General features: G+C 45.6%; 1 protein-coding gene across 2 annotated transcripts in view; it reads left to right on the top strand.

Moving 5' to 3' along the window:
• The window catches only part of ccdc180 (coiled-coil domain containing 180), a 142,607-nt gene that overhangs the window by 115,321 nt on the left and 7,376 nt on the right, over positions 1-19,910 (top strand). For both annotated transcript variants that reach the window (XM_039762604.1, XM_039762605.1), the window contains 9 exons: positions 1,432-1,518; positions 2,586-2,773; positions 2,864-2,931; positions 9,819-9,954; positions 12,770-12,847; positions 12,959-13,025; positions 16,117-16,261; positions 16,531-16,691; positions 19,605-19,742. In XM_039762604.1, coding sequence (XP_039618538.1) covers positions 1,432-1,518; positions 2,586-2,773; positions 2,864-2,931; positions 9,819-9,954; positions 12,770-12,847; positions 12,959-13,025; positions 16,117-16,261; positions 16,531-16,691; positions 19,605-19,742 — 1,068 coding nt within the window. The remainder of the gene's footprint in view (positions 1-1,431; positions 1,519-2,585; positions 2,774-2,863; positions 2,932-9,818; positions 9,955-12,769; positions 12,848-12,958; positions 13,026-16,116; positions 16,262-16,530; positions 16,692-19,604; positions 19,743-19,910) is intronic.

Below are 19,910 nucleotides of genomic sequence, written 5' to 3'. Positions count from 1 at the left end.
GCCTTTGACTTTGTAAACAAGGCGCTATATAGCGCCCGACCCGGCACAGAATACGCAGAGGCACGTGTTCACACTCATCAAGGCTCTTTTATTTTTCTTCCGCCTTCCCCGTGCCACACAACCCAAACACAGTCCACGCACAAAACACACAGTTACCACCAAACCCACACTTTCCTGCTCCACCACTCCTCCCAGGCAACCTCGTCCTCTTCCTCCCGATTCTGGCCTCGATTGCTGCGAGGCAGGCCCTGGACGGTTTATATGCCCCACCCGGAAGTGATCCAGGTGCCTGACCAGCTGGTCCTAATTGCACCTCCGGGTGGGGCTGATAAACCGTCCAGTGTGGTGGCTGGATCTCTGCAGCACCCCCTAGCGGCCACCCCATCTCCCAACCGGGCTGCTGTGGTGGACTCCATGTCCCATGGAGCCACGGGGGAGATTGAGGAGGAATCCACTGCCAGGGAGACTGCCCCCAAGCGCCCCGGGGAAGGTATTGCAATGTCCATAATGGCTCCCCGGTATATTGCAAATTATACGCTAAATTCAAGTCCCGACGTGAGTATATACGGTATTTAGTTATTTATTTCTATCTATTCATTTACCTTTGATATATTTATTTCTTCATCTGTTTATTGAATTGTGTAGTTCTTTACCTGTCTTGTCTTGCACTTGTCCCAGGTGTATGTACAGTATGTGAACCTGCATGGAGAGCACTTTGAGTAGTGAGATATAAAGAATTATTATTATTATTATTATTATTATGTGCCCTGATTCTGGGGGCCGTTGGTTTGCCCCTCTTTATGCTGCAATGCAGAGTATGGATGGTACAGCAATAAAGCCACATGACTTGATAAAAACTGCAAATTCCTGTTGATCTCCTCTTTAATATTAATAATAATAATAATAACTGTTTACATTTCTATAGCACTTTTCTCGCTACTCAAAGCACTTTACATAGGGAGTGGAGAGCCACTTTGACCACCACCAATGTGTAGCATCCACTGGGATGATGCGATGGCAGCCATTTTTGGCACCAGTACACTCACCTCACATTAGTTAACCATCAGGATACAGCCTGCTCTTTATGAAGGGGTCAAGGGTCTTTCATGCCCACAGATGGTCAGGTAATCCGAAGGATGGCACCATTTTTACAGCACAGGGGGGCATAGGGGTCCTCACACAGAGCACAGGGTAAGCGCCCCCTGCTGGCCACCCCAAGCGTTTTCCTGGTTGGTCTCCCATCCAAGCACTGGCTGAGCTTCAGGAGGTGACCTCTTGTGAAGTGCAGCTCATCTCCCCTTTAGTGTGTTGTGTGTTTAACGACTTTACATTCAGTTTGTGTACATTTCTTCCCCAAATACGTCTTACTGTGTACTTTGAGTCGAGACATGAAGCCCGTGTCACCTAAGTGTCCTTTCTTTTGTGACACAGAGAGTCACCCCTGATGAGCTCTATACGTTCACGCTGACTATCATGGAGAAGGTCAACGAGTGCTGTCGATTTCTTGGCTGTTTGCTGGTGAGTTCCTCGTTTTTTTTTTCCCGACTTTCTCTACTGCTCCTCACCATATTTTTTTTCCCCTCCAGCACTGGTCCAAGTTTAACGTTTCCAAAATAATCCTCAGTTTTTATGTCTGAAGGCTGCCAATGTAGGACCCACCTGGTGGTCTGCAGTATTGACTGCTCACACCTCACACATCTCCTTATCGTTTTCAGTGCTTCGTCTCCTTTAGACCGTAGTGTGGATTTGTACTCGGTGCCACTGTGGACCTCAGGAGGGCTGCTGATGTGGACTTGATTGTTTCTTTAGATGGGATGAGCTTTGGTCTGTCAGTCAGTTGCATTAGTTGGTAGCCAGGATGACCTCTGAGATCTTTCATGTCAGTGGATGATCTTCCACATCCTGGTGGTTTCGCTACCTTCGCTTTTGTTGAGCGTTCATCTCAAGAGGACGTCTGGCAGAATGTGATCTCCTCTCAAAATGGAGGGCGATGAGGAGATACACCAACGACATATCTGAAAATGTCTGAGACAAGATGTTTGAATTGTGGGTAAAAGCACCAGCAGCGGCGACACCAGTGCCCACAAAGTGACCAGAGCCCACTGATGAGACCCAACAACCTGACCATTTAAGCTTCATTGTGATTGCACTTCATCCATATCCAGATGTATGGTGGTCTCATCATCACCTTCTGTATTTCTGACATTGCGTCTTCCTTAAGGTGTGTTTTACAAACAGCCTCCCGCCACAGTGCCGCCTTATGGGAGGGTGCCACCTGGTGTTTACGTGTAGAAGACGTATGAAGAGTTGGGACACACAGAATGAAATGGGGAACAATCTTGGAGAAATCCAAAACCACTGGCCTTGTGAAGGCAGCCTTGTCCGCAGTGGTCGTCATTCTGCTTTATATTTCTGGCTCGCTTGATCCTCCTGTTGTATCCGTCAGTCCGTCACAATGGAATTATCATTAAGAGCTCAGACATTCGCTTATGAGACGTTCTCCAGCCGTTTCACACTTTGACCACTTTCTGTACCACCTTTCTAACCTGAAACCTCTTTTTTTTTTTTTTTTTTGCCATTTCCAGGACTTAGACTCTGCCACTAGTGTCCCAGAAAGTCCCCTCCAGGGGTCGTTTGCTATTGCTGCCCGCTATCAGAGCTTCAAGCAGGAGGCCATGGTGACATTCCAGAATGACGGCTTGTTGCAGCCCAGCAGGATGGGCAAGCCTGCTGTCGAGGATGTGGCCCTCCGTGTCATCCAGAATATTCTCCAGTAGGGTAGACTGGTGGCCACAGGGTTTAGGTGGAGGCTGCCGACCAGATGTTGAGACCCTCAGCTTGTCGTCTCTTTTCTTTTTGATAGGACTCAGAAAACGAGAGTCATTGTGGAACTTCCGGAAGATTCTGCAGAAAAAGCACAAGGTGGGACAGGTGTGTACCAGCCGGGGCTGAGGGGACCAATAACATGATGGCACAGATGGAAGGAGCATGGCATGAAAGCTGGGATGACACAGCAGGGTTTGGGCTTTAAAGAAAGGAACTCCTAAAAGCCATGAGGCCCACCGTAGCTTGGAGTAGATATGATGGTCTCTGTGTGAAGAAATCCATTTCTGCGAGATTTACCCTGAAATCGTAACGACATCTGCAGGGCACTGAGATCGTCACACGGAGATGTTCGGGCCCATCTTAACGCATTGGGCATGCTGGGCAGCTGCCCGGGGGTCCCACGCTAATCTCTGTATGTTGTGACTTGCTGAGTGGCTGTGTAGGTAGGGACCCCCGTGCACCGATTTGACCCGGGGGGGCCTGTAGTGCTGTTAAGACGGCCCTGCCCGTGGCCTGTGCTGGCGCGCAAGGTTGGTTTATAGTTTGGCCTTTTTGTATTACTTTTTATTTCTGGATTTTTTCTGACCTTACTTGGAAGTTCAGTTTAGTTTTGGTTTTCCTTCACTGTGTATTTTTAGTTTTTAGTTCACAAAGACATTTCTAATTTATTTTTATATAGATTAGTTTCAGTTTTAGTTTTAGTAATTATGGCATGGAGCGCCAACGGAGTTAGTTTTGTGTCACAATCAGACAGAACTGCGCACTTAACAGATTTGGATATGAGTTTAATGTTAGTGAACGCTTACTACGCTGCCTGCTTTACTGTCTGCTTTTGGTTTTGTCTGATAAAAAGAAGCAAAATCAAAACTAGACACTGAATATGAACGAGTTTATCATTTTTAAAATCTCTTCTCATGAAAATCACGGGGGCTTAGGAAGAACAAAAGCTCTTAGGCTTGAATGAGTGTGCAGACCCCACCTCGCTGTATTGAGGGAAACAAAGAGCAACATGCAGTAGTGTGAAGGTGAGGGGCAGTGAGACTTGAATAGCCCACCATAAAGGACACACTGAAGAAAGTCTACCATTGATGTTGTTCATTCAATATAAATGTTCTCTTTCAAGCAACTCAAGATTAGTCATTTAGTGTCATTGTGTGAAATATCTGGTTTCAGATCTCAATCAAAGTGAAAAAAAAATGTTTGTACCAAAGTAAGTTATTGTGGAGGGAATCAACGTAAAAATCCTATTTCAGTGAACCTCATATTTCAGGTTGTTGTTTGAGGGGCCCTTTGTATTTTCTCCTGGTCGAGCTTTCCAGCGTGATGGCTTTCCAACTGGCAAAAAAGAAGAACAACTTCAAAAATAGATGGACTTCAGTATAAAACAAGTGAATTGCACCCAATCACTCGAAATGTTTTCCTCAACTTAAAAATTGTGGGATCAATAAGCTAAAAAGAATTATATTGGTTCAGATTGAAAATATTAAGTGTGAATCATTACCAAACTTTTTTCAGTGCAGTAAACCCATAATGAGCAGAGCAAGAGCCGGAAATAAGAGTATGGACAGGCACAAAACGACAGAGACAGCATCTGAGATTAAGAACAACGTATACGACATTATCTAAACCTGCTTATCCACAGCAGGATCGCAGGAAACCTGGAGCCAACCGCAGCGGGTTTGGATGTAAGGCAGGAAACATCCCTGGTATGCAATATGCATACTAATAAAAGGCAAAGCCCTGACTGACCGACTGACTGACTCACTGACTGACTCACTGACTGACTGACCGACTGAATGACCGACTGACTGACTGACCGACTGACTCACTGACTCACTGACTGACTGACTGACACACTGACACACTGACTGACCGACACACTGACTGACCAACTGACTGACCGACCGACCGACTGACTGACTGACCGACCAACTGACTGACTGACTCACTGACTGACCGACCGACCGACTCACTGACTCACTGACTGACTGACTGACCGACCAACTGACTGACTGACCGACTGACTGACTCACTGACTGACTGACTGACCGACCAACTGACTGACCGACTCACTGACTGACTGATCGACTGACTCACTCACTCACTCACTGACCCGTCACTAATTCTCCAACTTCCCGTGTAGGTAGAAGGCTGACATTTTGTAGGCTCATTCCTTACAGCTTACTTACAAAAGTTAAGCAGGTTTCATTTCGAAATTCTACGCGTAATGGTCATAACTGGAAGCTATTTTTCTCCATATACTGTAATGGACGTTAGCTTGCTGGCCGTGGGGCGTAGCTGTGTGTGACATCATCACATCTCCCACGTAATCACGTGAACTGACTGTGACCGCAGTACGTAAAAAAGAAGGAAGAGCTCCCAAAGAGCGCTGAAGAAAAACGCATACAAGCTTATTCATAAATGCAGCTACTGTGGAAACAAAGCACAGTGTAAACCGTAAGTTTAAATTAAGTTTATAGACACGCTCCCGCTGCCGTTTGTCATGCCTTTGACGAATACTTTATTCGCGAGATTCAAGTTTAATGAGAAGACATGAGGTATAAACGAGACTTTGGATCACTTTGTAACGGAGTTCAAATTACTGTAGCGAGAAACTTTTAAGTGCCGGGTCTTAGCTAACATTAAATAAAGCCGTGGACATCGCAACATCACACAAGAGAGCAGCTCACGTGAACTGACTGAACGCAGTACGAGTGATCAAACCTGTTCAAAAAACGCATTACACAATTGACAAGGTGGGAAAAGAATGTGCTCCGAGCTGAGCTCCACGGCTGACGCGGTCTTGCGGAAGCAACTTCGTGACGCTGCCACCAAATACTCACAGAAAAATCCACAAGTTAATACACACGCTGTCTCGAGAGTTTCTCCACACTCTGAATGTATTCTCCACGTCCCCGTTACACCCTCTGATCTCCCATTTCAGTTCAAATGCCTCCAATTTCCAGTAAGGCTCTGCTTCGCGATGACCAGTAAGAAGTCTCAGGGACACACCCTAGAAAAGGACGCCATTGATTTGAGACAACATTGCTTTCCTCCTGAACAAAACTAGACGTCGCATTCTCAACAGTAATGTCAGTGCACAGCTTGGTCGTATTACAACCGGACTGCTGAACTGGCAACGTGCGATACAAAGAGATCCTTAACAGATAGCTATTGGGATATTCTCCCTCAGTTTAAAAGGGTTTTCTGTTCTTCTTAATAAAAATTTAAAAGCAGTTCTTCGTCGCTGCGAGGCGCGGGGATTTTGCTATATACAGTATATATATATATATGTAGATGTGTATATTATATATAGATATGTGTATGTGTAGATATGTGTATATATATATATATATATACGAGGTGTGGCAGAAAAGTAATGAGACTGATGTTTTATTTACCAAAGTTTTTCGTTTTTTTCAAACATCAATGTTCTCCCCTTCAAAGTAGTTCCCTTGGGCAGCGACACACCGATGCAGACGTTGTTCCCACTGTTGGTAGCAGCGCTGGAAGTCTTCAACCGGTATGGTCTTCAGCATGTCCGTTACGCTCTTTTGGATGTTTTATAAAGTCCCAAAATGACGTCCTTTGAGGACATTTTTCAGTTTAAGTCCCACGGACTGAGCTCAGGTGAATAAGGGGGCTGGGGAACCACAGGAATGCCTTTTGAGGTCAGAAATTCTGTTATGGAGAGAGAGGGCAGTTTTTCAGTACCATTTTGGCACAGACCTTTCGCATGTGCAAATGTTCAGTCAAAATTTAATGAACGGTAAATCTGTTCAAATTTAACTGTTCACTCAACATTCTTAATGTTAAACGACGGTCTGATCTCACAAGAGTGTTCACACGTCCGATGTTTTCATTGGTTTTCGAAGTTGAAGTCTTCCCTGAACGGTGTTCATCTTCAACGTGTTTTCTGCCTTCCAAAAATGATTTGTGCCCGCTTGAGCTCAGGATAAAGAATGTTCCGCATAGGCCTGTTTTAACTTTTCAAACGTCACACTTGCCGTTTAATGGCACAACGTGGCTCCAAATTCCGCTGTTCCATTTTGCGTGACGCACAACCAAAAACACAACTTCGCTAACAGCAGTCACAAAAATCACGTAGTTAACGGAAGGAGTTGAAACTCGCACTGAGCTATGGGAGGGCACTGATACACGGGCTCTATCAAGGACAACAGCGCAGCGGTGCCAGATCGCTTGCAGTGGTGCCAGTCTCGTTACTTTTCTGCCACACCTCGTATATATGTGTGTATATATGTAGATATGTATATACTGTATGTTTATGTGTGTGTGTGTGTGTGTGTATATAATATATGACAGCAACACTCATAACATGACAAAACAATGACATTGACAATCAGGTTACGTTATTTTTAAAATGTTTCCTTTTCTTTTTCATTACTTCTTTAACACACGACTTCTCCGCTGCGAAGCGCCGGTGTTTTGCTAGTCTATAATAAGGCTGATGTTAAGAACAAAGCAATCTGATATTTCTACCATATATAACTATCTATTTTGAGAGAGAGAGAAAAACATTCAAAAAAGGGAGACAAATATTTTAAAATATAATTCTGCTAATGGATTACTTTCACAATATCAGGTATTTTGAGTTGTGAATATGAATTAAAACAGATAAATTAATAAATATGGAATAAATACAAAAACCCATTAGTAGTTTTTCATCACTTGCCAGACTCTCTACCTTTGTTTGTATCGCTCCATTGTTAAACGATGTTTTTAAAGCACAAGTGATTGGTCAGCGCCAATATGCTGATCTTGTACGATGACCTTATCGGTCTCTCGATCGGCGCCGTTTTATTTTCAAAAACCTCGACTTTCTTGTATACTCAGATATGGGGATGGATATTTGAGTAAACCGCAAGAAAAGGATTATATTTTTATATTAATCACATAAAGGAACCATCAACAACCAATCAAATTAATAATATATTGAACAATTATTATAAAAGTAAAGTTGAATAAATGGGACTCTGCAGCTGTATAAATAAAAAAAAATCGAGTATGTGTTCAGATAGATAGATAGATAGATAGATGGATATGAAAGGCACTATATAATAGATAGATAGATAGATATGTGAAAGGCACTATATGATAGATAGATAGATAGATATGAAAGGCACTATATGATAGATAGATAGATAGATGTGAAAGGCACTATATGATAGATAGATAGATAGATAGATAGATATGAAAGGCACTATATGATAGATAGATAGATAGATATGAAAAGCACTATATAATAAATAGATAGATAGATAGATATGAAAGGCACTATATAATAAATAGATAGATAGATATGAAAGGCACTATATAATAGATAGATAGATAGATAGATAGATATGAAAGGCACTATATAATAAATAGATAGATAGATAGGTAACGTACCACTTCCGGATGATGAATTTGGCCTAAACGTTAATAGAGATCTACAATTGTGGTGTGACACACACGTGCCGAATTTCATCCATCTATCTAGTTGCGTTTCTGGGTTATCGCGTTAACACACACACACAGTTCTAAAACACAGTATTGTTGCACACTCGTTAGTCTGTAACGTCAAGATTCATCAGAACATCGAAGTCGATTTTTTTCATGATTACTATACTTTTACTACACTTCGTATATGAGAAAGTCAAAACGATTTCTCCTGTGCGGAGTGGCGGGTGAATTGCTGATAAACAAAAAGCAGACACCTGAGAAATAAACTGAAACGTTCCTCTCTCGTGAGTTTTCTGTCCATATGGTAAACGTTTTGTTGAGCAGCACATTCTGATTTCAGACGTTTGAATGACATCTTGATATACAACAAGCACAAAGAAAGGCGGAACGCAAGTCGCTTTCTATTTCTCACGCTTTACGCCCCCGCACTCAGCTCGCTCTGTCACCAGCCGCCCTCCGTCACCAGCCGCCGATCACTGGATGAATAAGTGCGGGCGGCTCGTGGTGGACGAGAGTTAAAACTTTAAAGGGTTAAAGACTAACGGCAAGAATATTCATTCAAAACTTTATAAAACTAAAATATTTAGTACATTTTTATTTTATTTCAGTCTTTCCAGCTACTTTCATAGTTTCGTTTAGTTTTAGTGTTTCATTTCGGCTTTGTTGATTATTTTATTTCAGTTTACGAAAATGCTTTTTTAATGCTAGTTTCAGTTTTGATTTTAGTTTTCGTTAACTATAATAACTTGGCACCTCCCCTTTCATCTCCTTCACCCAAATCAGAGCTCTGTGCCGCTGTGCCTCTAAGGACTCTGCCGGCTCAACATTTCTACTTGTCACCCAAATGCCATGAGCCCATCTGAGCCCCGGACGGTCCGCTGACACGCCTGGCCAGTCCTCGTCTTATGTCATCATTTCGGTTCGTTTACCCTCAAACATCATTGAGCTCATTGGTTGATGTTCACCACAGTTGGCTCTTTACAATTTTTCACATTCTGCTGTGGTGTCTGTCAGCCTCTGGTGGTTATAAATTTGCCCAATTTCTTTTAACTTACAAATTCCACCCCACAACCATCACAATAGAGTGGCACACAGTCGCATCACGAAGGCCAGCACACAGTTGAGACCCTGAACAGCAACACCAGGCCATGCACTTCGCTTCTTACGCTCTCCATCAAGTTGAACGCGCTGGACTTTGAGTGCCAAGAGTGGCATCTGAGGCAAAGAAAAAATTCAAATGGGGCAACTGCGAGTGGCCTACCGATCTATGATGAAGAGGACCACTGTTCTGTTCAGCTTAAATATGCCAACCCGGCCTCCTCATCGCTCATCATGCGTCTCTGCTCTGCCTGTCATAGTTTAAGAATTAGACGGGTGCAGTGCCCATCTGTAGAGGTTGGCAGAAGCTCTGAGGTTTGTTTGTGGGTCGGTTTAAGTACATCGCCTGATGTTCTGAAGTGCCACGTCCTCATTCCTTTGAAGATCTTGACTGAGTGCCCACTTATTTTTCTTCTTCTTTCTATCCTTAGCATCAGCACCAGCTAACCAAACGACTGCACAGTCAACCAGCAGGCCAGGCAGTGTGGTTTACTTCAACCAGACAAAATCGTCATCCTCTTCGTCGGATCCTAAAAATGCCGGGGTTGGCAGGACTTCCTCCACTAGGTGGGTATTGGTGGTCCGATGCTCATTTAGCTGCCCTCTTGAGCACTTCCTGAAGTGGAAACGCAAGAAGAACTTCTTGGTCCTCCTCCTGACGTGTTTCATATTTTACACGATGTCTCAATTGAGCGCCTGTCCCCTTGGAGTCTCAATCTGGACGATATTCACACATTAGATCAGAGACACAAATGCCAGGGAGGGCTAACAGGCTAAGCCGGTCCCATGGGCCCCTCCGGGTGTCTGTTTGTGCCCAGTTGCCATGACCCGAGGACTAGCACTGCACACCCATCACTGAGACACAGGTCACCACTGTCACACTGCCCTCTGGTGGCCTCTAAGCACATTACACCCCTAGAATCGACCAATGCCTAGAGAGAAGTGGGCACCTGCTGGGCCAAGGTCGACCTCGTCATTGAGAGGCTTACTTTCCTTGGCAGTGCCATTCATGTGACTCTGGTGACTCTTCCTATGATGTCAGTAGACGGATTGGGAGAGCATGGGGGGGTCATGAGATCGCTGGAAAGAAGTGTGTGGTGCTCCTGATATCTGCAAAAGGACGAAGGTCCAAGTCTTTAGGGTCCTGGTGCCCCCTGTTTGTGAGACATGGACGCTATCCAGTGACCTGAAATGAAGACTGGACTCCTGTGTCTCTTCAGAGAATCCTTGTGTCCCGTTGGTGTGACTTTGTGTTGCTCACCGAGTCCTGAATGAGTCACATGACCTGCATTGTGAAGGGGCGTCAGTTACGGCACTACGGCCATGTGGTGTGATTACCCGAGGGTGATCCCGGATCACAGGACCCTTCATTGTTGAGTGGCTGGACCAGGCCAAGGGGTCGCCCACGTAACACCTGGCTGCGGCAGATAGAGGGTGGGACTGGACCGCGTGTCTGCAAACCGGGATCCTGAGTTGTTTCGGCGTGTAGTGGGTGCGGCACCTCAATGTACCAGTGCAGGCTCCCCAACTTGACTTGACTTGAGTGTGCCCCTTGGTGAAAGGAATGAAGGAAATTCAGAAGTACTCAAGTGGTCCTAAGTGTACTGGACAAGACCCCGAAAAGCCAAAGGGGGTCTCCTCTCAAGTTTATTGCCATAAAATGTCTCAGCTTACGGCCCACCGGCTCCAGCCCACTACTTGAGTGCCAGCGGGTAGGGTGGGCACTGTGGGTCTGTAGCTTTGGACTTTCATGGTTTCTGTCAGATTTATTACTAAAGTAGATTTCACATTCATAATAAAGCATTCCTTACTTTTTATAGTGCCTTTCCATGAGTGACCACCAAGCCAGCTTTAAATTGCAACCTGTGACTTCTGGCAGATGAAGTGACTCAGTGACATTGGCAGAGATGGTATTGGTGACTTTGAAGTGGCTGGCAGCTTTTTACTTTTTTATATAGCACCTTACCTTACACATAAAACAGTGTGAGTGCTGGGGGGCGTCAAAAGGCCCCACTTTCCGTCATGCAATAGAAACAGTGAGAGGAGTAGAGTGACAGACTTGTAGAGTTAATATAGCGCCTTTCATAGTGAATGCCATCGAATGGTGCTTTACAACTGCAATATATTAAAGAACCTGTGCTAGGAGGTGAAGTGACACAGGGAATGTATTGGGGGATTTAGAGTACCCTCACTGTAGACTTATATAGCGCCTTTCATTGAGAGGTGCTTTACTGTCAGAGATGTTTCTAAATGAGCGCTGGGAGGTAAAGTGACTCGGTCACAGGGAATCAGTGGAAGGATGAGAGGAGCGTCGTTCTGTTAGTTCATCTCTGTCCTTGTTCTGCAGTGTGAATGTCAGCAGGTGGAGTGACAGATGGCATCCTTGTGGTGTTAATATAGCGCCTTGCATAGTGAATGCCATCAAACAGTGCTTTACGTGTGCAGCGGTTTGGAGAGTCAAGTAGCTCCCTCAGAGTCACACAGAAAATCAGTTTGGGGATTGAAATCATCCTTGTGCTGTTATATAGCGCCTTTTGCCGTGACATTCCTCAAGTGGTCCTTCACTAGTGCTGGTGGTTTTATACTTTTGGAATGTGAATGCGAATTAATCAAATGGCTCACTCGCTGGAGAATCAGAGCAGCATCCTCATAGTGTTATATAGCGCCTTTCACTGGGGACTCCATCCAAAGGCGCTTTACTGGTATGATGTAATTGCTTTTATGATTTTAGAAATGTGCACTTGGAGGTGAAGTGACTTGTGGGATTTAGAGTAGCGTCACTGTGGTGTTAATATAGCGCCTTGCATTGAGAGCTCCTTGAGCCAAAGGCACTTTATAGGTGCGGGTCTACTGTTCCCTTATTTAGTGTAATGTGAGCCACTCTTAGCCACACACTGAATCAGTGGCAGAATTAGAGTAGTGTCTCTGCAGTGTCATATAGCGCCTTTTATGATGTACACCGTCCCTTAGCAGTGCACTGCTAGCAGGTAAGGTGACAAGCTGAGGGTCACACTGATGTCAGTGGTGCTTGAGCCAGCTGCTGTGTATAGCGCCTTTGATGGTGAACTGCATTTGGATGTTGTGGTTTTCTTATTTTTGTGGTGGGAGTGCTGGCAGTTGAAGTGACTCATTCAGCGTCCCACAGGGGGGCAGTAGAGGGCAGCGCACTGCCACCCCCAGCTGTTTGCATATAGCAAGGTCTCACAGGGCGTGGCCAATAGGCTCGCTACCTGCTTCCTCCAATGACAATCGAGTTACTGTCTGAGTATGGACACAGTGAGGCGCCGCAGCACCACTGATGGCACATTGAGGTGTTTACTGTTTAAGATGAGTTACCATGGAAACCTGCCATGTCTTTTTTTTGTCTTTTTTTTTTTTTTAGCATTAAGAGGTTCAGAAAGCCGACTCGATTCGATAAAAGGTTCCAGGTGTTTGGACCGAAAGTAGAGGAGGAGCCCACGTGAGTACTTAAGGGTGGGCAGGCAGATCACCGCAAGGCCCCTTAAACCAATTGTGTTCCAATCTATCACCCGAGTGCTGACCTCTGCCATCCTCTCCTGTTCTGTTGCAGCAACTTCAAAGAAGTTATCACCGCCATCCTCTGGGAGAGTAACGACGTGCTGCTCGCCCTGGCCGAGGTGAGCCCCGCCGCTGGTGACCACCTTCTCAGCTAGCTGCTGACCAAAGTTGGGCTGTTGGCCACTTTCAGACCCCTGGCTCTAGTGAATGTCATATGTCATAGCCGAGTCAGGCAGTGGGCAGTGTGCCCACCTTCCACACCCCCAGGTCTCTCCACGGTGCTTCTCTCCAGCTTTCACTCCGTATGCCCAAATGGCCCCAGTGGGCAAGATGAAGGGGCGCCACCACTGTCTGCGTGAAGGCGGTTTGAATAAGTTAGAAAAGCGCAGTTGTATAAATGTAATTATATACAAGTGTTATTAGGAAGCATAAAAGAAGGCAGTGGCACAGCAGTTCGGACAGTGCCAGCGCTCCGGGTTCAAATCCCAGCCCAGCTTCCTCACTAAACAGGACTTTTAGTGATGGGTTCAGTGTGTCTCCTTTTACACCTGAAATTCTTTATTTTTGGGAATTATTAGAAAACAAGTGAATGACCTGGCAGGCACTGGGCAACAAGTGGAATTGGCAAAGTGGACAGGAGACGGAGAAACCTGAGGCAGCAAGAAAGAGCCTGGAGCAGGCTGCCTGGTGGGCTACTGACCCCCCAAGAGAGAGGAGAGCTGAGAGAAAAGGGGGTGGGGAGAGCATGGACAGAAGAAGACCACCTTAGCTTTGTTCACATGGAGGAGATAATTGTTTTAAAGATAGACTCATTGTGGGTGTGGCTGCTAGAAGACAGACTTAGAAATGGGCGTGCCTTGAGTGTCATAGAGCTGGCAACCACTGTGGAGAGGGCCCTTAAAAGGGGTGTGGCCAGTAAAACACTACCAGAAATGCAGTGGGTGTGACCAACAGGACATGGCTTTAGAAATGGGCGTGGATTTGCAGTAACCTTTTCAAGATAGTGCAGTTGTGGGTGTGGCTTTGCTGTTATAGAGGCAGTCACTTTTTGTATTTAGAATGAAGCTTGTGGGTGTAGCCAGGAGAAGTCTGCTTTAGAAATGGGTGTGGCTAAATTGTCATAGAGGTGGTAACTTTTTAGAATGGATTCGGTGTGACGAGAGCCCCCTTAGGAGATTGAGATGTTCTTTTAACAGGGGTGTGGCCTGTAAAACAGAAAATGGGCGTGACCAATAAGACAACTTTAGAAATGGGCCAGGGGGTTTACAGTTGTAGGGGGGCCACATAGGGGATTTTGTTTTTTGTGTATGTACGTCCTGTGGAGTGATTGTTAAACATGAATAACAACACTTATCGTGCAGATTCCTGTTTGTAAATTGGGGTCCGTGCCTTTATACAGGTTAGAGGAGGAGGGTTTGTAGGCAAAACCGGAAGAGAAAGATGTGAAAGGACTTTATGATTGTATCATTTTCTGATCGACTCCATCATCAGCAGCACCTAAACCTTTCATTAACTGGGCATTCGTAGTGGAGAAGGAGGGCGCAGGCTCGGCCACCAGATTTAAGGATGGTGGTGGGTTCTTTCTCCTCCCAATCCAGTCCACCGATGCTCTTTGAGAAGAGGAGCGCCTCTGATGATTGTTCTTCTGGACTCTGGTAGTAGGACTGTGTTTACTGTCCAAGTCCCAGCAAGCAGTTTATTAAAAGGGAGTGTCTCTCCGCATCTCTCCATCCTTCAACCATCATTGGATGTCCAACAGTAAGGACGTCATTTGGGGTTTGTTTGTGGTGTTTGTTTGGTACTTTTGTCATTGTTTTTCTTCACCGTGTTTGTAAGTAGTTGTTCTAGTAAATAAGAGATATTTATATATTTGTGTGTTTAATCCTGGGGTGGTGTTAATATTTGGGTGTCAGGGTGGGACTATTGTAGGGCTTAGGTGTTCTGATTCTATCCGTCCCTCATTTTGAAAGCATAGTCAGGGGGTTCGATACACGAAGTTAGGTAACTAACCTTTATAGGATAACGCAGCTGTGGGTGTGGTCATGAGAACACTAATGCAGAAATGGGTGTGGCTTTATTGTCATAGAGGCACTCAGTTTTTTTTAAAATGGTGCTATTGTGGGTGTGGTCATGAGAACACTAATGTTGAAGTGGGTGTGGCTTTATTGTCATAGAGGCACTCACTTTTTTTTAAAATGGTACTATTGTGGGTGTGGTCATGAGAACACTAATGTTGGTGGGTGTGGCTTTATTGTCATAGGCACTCATTTTTTTTCGAATGGCACTATTGTGGGTGTGGTCATGAGAACACTACTGTAGAAGAGGGTGTGGCTTTTCTCAAACACAGCTGAGGCAGTAACGATTGTAGGTGTGGCCTTGACTCAGATTAGAGCACCGTATCAGAAATGGGCGTGGCTTTGTGGTTACAGAGACAATAACAGTGGCAGATAGCAATGTTGTGGGTGGAGCTACAAGAGCACACTTTTTGAAATGGGTGTGGCAAACAGTCATAGAGGCTGGCACTTTTTTTTTTTTTAACCCTTGTGGGCGTGTCCTCCCACACTACCAAGCACAGACTGACCACTGTGTGAAAGTGCAGAGCTGACGCCCCCCTGGGGGGCGGAGTTTAACTTACAAATTGGGGGATTTTCAATGAGAGTGGAAGGCTCACCCTGTAGACGTGTGTCAGAGAAACTGGAGAAGAGGAGCCTTCATTCCACTTTGGCAAACCTGGGTGCAGATGGCACATAGGGCACCAAAACAGCAACCAATCGGCTTGAGTTTCAGAGTTTCACCCGCTGCTCCTTCCAATTCCTAGTGTTTTCAAATGAAGGGGTTTTTCGTGTTTTTGTTTGCGAGGATTTCCGCGATGTCCTCGTGACTGTCTTGATGGCCGTTTTGTCATCATGTTCCTGCTCTTGTTCTCGTGGGGCTGGCGTCGGTGACGTCACTGGTACTTTGGCGGCAGGCTCAGTCTCCCTCGGTGGATGTTCTTAACCCCTTAATGACTTCCTCACTGAGTGTGCCCTGGCATTTGGTTTCGCTTGGTCCTTCACATTTGCCTTCATTCTCTTTGTGACGACCATCAGCGCATTTCTGATCACGTCTTTCCTCCCCCTGGCTTTCCAGACTGCCCCCCGTAATCCTTGGAGACACTATCGGTGGTGGTCTTCTCACTCCCCTCCAAGTCAATCTCTAATGTCTGTTTAGGAGTTTTACAAGAAGAAGGACAAGCGGCCAATCACAAGGCCAGAGTTCCTGCCGGAGAGCTTTGAGAACTGCGGCGAGATGTTGAACCAGAAGCTCCTCGTGTACCAGAAGCAGGTGGACGACTATTACAACTGCTGCGTCTTGGGTGAGTCCAAAAGTCCCATTTCAGGGAAAGAACTCAGTCGGTCAGTTGGTTGGCTTGCGACACACGCACACTTGTAACTAATTCTGGGCCAGGTGTCAAACCTCTGTCCCCATCGTCACATTTCTCAAAGTGCCAGTTGCATTGTGCATGCGTTTGATCATCGGGTCCCCAGAGCACATTGCCAGCAGCATGGCGGCTGGGAGGGCACGGCAGTGGCACTCGTCTCCGGCCAGACGTTCACCCCACTCCTTGTTTGCTTCTCCTTTCAGATTTCAGACAGCAGGTCACCGAGTTTGAACAGCAGCTGCCTTTGGTTCCCCGACTCATGATAGAAAACCTAGGAAGCAAATACTTAAAGGACATGGAGGCCATCGTGTCACAAGCCAAGCAGGCCTTTGTGGGCCCACAGCGAGAGCTCGATGCCAAACAGGTGGGTCGGTGAATAGCAGCTAAGGAGTTGGACCGGGCATCACAAGGCCTGTCACCAGTTCTCTGAGCAAAAGGCACCTTAAACAAATGACATGTTCTGTCACCCTGACTTAGTGTGTGTGTGGCGGGGGACAATACGGTATAAAACAACAAGGACTGAGCGTCCCTGTGCACATTCTCTCTGAAAGGCGCTATACACCTCCACAAAGGCACGGACTGAATGTCACTGGGGACAAATTGTATGGCGTTCTGCCCGTCTCTGTTTCATGACCTCAAACAGTCCGTGAACCCCCAAGTCGGTAAGCCGGGGTCCATTCAGTTCCATTAAGGGGCAGGAGCTGAGAAATTTGTGACTGGTGACACTTCACCCCCTCACTTCACTGCCTCAGTCGATGCCCCTAAATGAGTCACTTCCACAGCAGAGGTATGCCACCGTAGCATGGGGGTTACGTTATATAGTGCCTTGTCAAGGTCTGGTTTGTAAAGAGTGCCAGGCTTCACTCCATAAAAACAGAAAAGTAGAGTCCTGTGGCTCAGTGACCTGGGTTCAAATCCTGGTGCTTTCCCTCCTGTGTCTTAGACATTTGGGTGACACTACAACTACGAGGCGTGTGAGTGTGGTTCAGTGATAGACTGGCACCCCCATCAGGGGTGCTGCAGGAGCCTGGATTGGGTCAAGTGGGTCAGATAAGGGGTGGAAGTTTGCGATGTGAGCATCCAAATAGTCATAAAGTCCAAAAAAAAAAAAACATGATGGACGCCCACCAGGGTCACCCACTGTAGTAGCATCCTCAGCGTTATGTTCACCGCTGGAACGACGAGCCAGAAACATGGAAGAAAAACGTTATCACATATAACAGAAATCTGTAAATAGCAAACTGTCACCATAAATACAGTAGGACAGGACTGTCTGGTGTCCACAGCTGCACTGACACCCCTCGTGTGACATATTTTGAGACCGTCACCAACGCCTAGCCCACCGCCACATTCGGGACAGCAGATGACTGATTTTTTGCACACTTTGTCACTCCATTCGTTGTGGGGCACCACAAACATTTGTATTAATGGTATGCACTGCATGTGTCATTCTAACAAATGGCGCATCACAAACCTTCTTCTTCTTCTTCTTCTTTCGACTGCTCCTGTTAGGGGTCGCCACAGTGGATCATCTTGTTCCATATCTTCCTGTCCTCGTCATCTTGCTCTGTCACACCCGTCACCTGCATGTCCTCTCTCATCACATCCTCTTCCTCTTCTCCTCTTGCCTGGCATGTATTCATAGGAAAAAATGCACTGCATTTGTCATTTTAACAGGTGGTGCATCACACAGATTTATAGTGATGGGATGCATTACTATGAATGTTTGTGATGTGCCACCTGTTGGAATGACAAACGCAATGCATATGTCTCTGTGATATGCCACTTGGTATGGGATTCAGAATGGCAGTGTTAAAGTTTGTGATGCACCATCTGTTGGAATGGCAACTGGAGACACAGACACTTCTCCTTTTATTAAGGTGGCTCATGTCTTACCGTAGTAACGCACATCTGTTTTTTAAGTTGAATACTGTAAAATACGTATTGCGTTACGTTACTTTTTTTAAAAAACATTTTTATTGATTTTAATTAGAGACCGATAATAATCTATACAATCAACACAAATTTAACAAATCAAAGCAAACTTCGACGCCCACCCAAGACAAAAAGTGAGAGGAGCCATCAGGCGCTATGCTATAAAAGGAGCAAGAAAACACCCGAAATCACATATAACAGAAACCTGTAAATTCCAAAATGTCACCATAAATGCGGTAGGACAGGACTGTCTGGTGTCCGTAGCTGCACTGACGCAGATTTAGCACACGCCCCGCGTGTGACATGTTTCGAGACTCTCACCAACGCACAGCCCACCGCCACAATTGGGACAGCAGATTGCTGATTTTTTGCACACTTCGCCACTCCATTCGTTTTGGGGCACCACAAACATTTGTATTAATGGAATGCACTGCATGTGTCATTCCAACAAATGGCGCATCACAAACATTCTTAGGAAAAAATGCATTGCATTTGTCATTTTAACAGGTGGTACATCGCAAAGATTTATAGTGAAAAAATGCCTTACTATAAAGGTTTGTGATGTGCCACCTGTTAGAAAGACAAACGCAATGCATATGTCTCTGTGATATGCCACTTGGTATGGGATTCAGAATGGCAGTGTTAAAGTTTGTGATGCACCATCTGTTGGAATGACAACTGGAGACACAGACACTTCTCCTTTTATTAAGGTGGCTCATGTCTTACTGTAGTAATGCACATTTGTTTTTTTTAAGTAAACCTTTTACTTAAATAAAATCCATATTGATTTACGTTACTTTTTTAAAAAGATATTTTTTATAGATTTTAATTAGATATCTATAATATTCTATACAGTTAACACAAATTTAACAAATCCAAGCAAAATTCGACCCCCTACCCAAGAGAAAGAGAGAGGAGCCATCAACTGGCGCTACGCTATAAAAGGAGCAGGAAAAGAAGGGCATCCTTTGCCCCAAAATGGAAGCCAATTCTAAAATGTTATTGATGAGATCCCGCCAGGTTTTAAAAATACGTTTTGAGCAGATCCTCAAAGTGAGAATTTGATTTTTTCCCAATTTCAAGTATTAACAGAACATCGGCTGGCCACTAACTTGAGAGTGGTGGGGTGGGATTCAGGATAAGTCGACGTGCCAGTGGTGCCATGGAGGCAATGGCAGATTGTTTGTCCTTCTCCACTTTAAGGCCGTCTGGCGTTACGTTACTCGTTGTTTTATGAAGAATTCAGACAACGTAACAAACTTGCCCCTAGTGCTGTTGGCGAGCTTCTCACTTTATCGGCAGCAGCCGTCACTTACCCGCTTTTCACTCTCTTGACCCTCAGGCCGAGTACTGGAACCTTCTGCGGCCCCGCGTGGGCCACCCGGCCAGCGCGAGTCAACTGGACAGCCTGTGTGACCTGGAGAAGCAGAGGCAGCGAGAACAGCTGAGGCTCATCGACATGTCCGAAGGGGAAGTCCGGGTGAGTCGAGCAGCCTGCGGGTGTGTCTGGGGGGTCAAGCAGGTTTAGTACAAATGAAAAAGTATCCAGCTGTCTTCAGAGCTTCGACTCAGCCGGGGGTCTTCTTGGGTTTAGGGCGACAAGCTGGATGTGGGGGATTTTCTGCCTTTCTTCTCAGTTCCGTCAGGT

This window comes from Polypterus senegalus, chromosome 9 (assembly GCF_016835505.1).
Source record: "Polypterus senegalus isolate Bchr_013 chromosome 9, ASM1683550v1, whole genome shotgun sequence".
NCBI classification, from domain to species: Eukaryota; Metazoa; Chordata; class Cladistia; order Polypteriformes; family Polypteridae; genus Polypterus; species Polypterus senegalus.
Note: the sequence above shows the minus strand (reverse complement) of the source record. Positions and strands in the feature narration are given on the sequence as shown.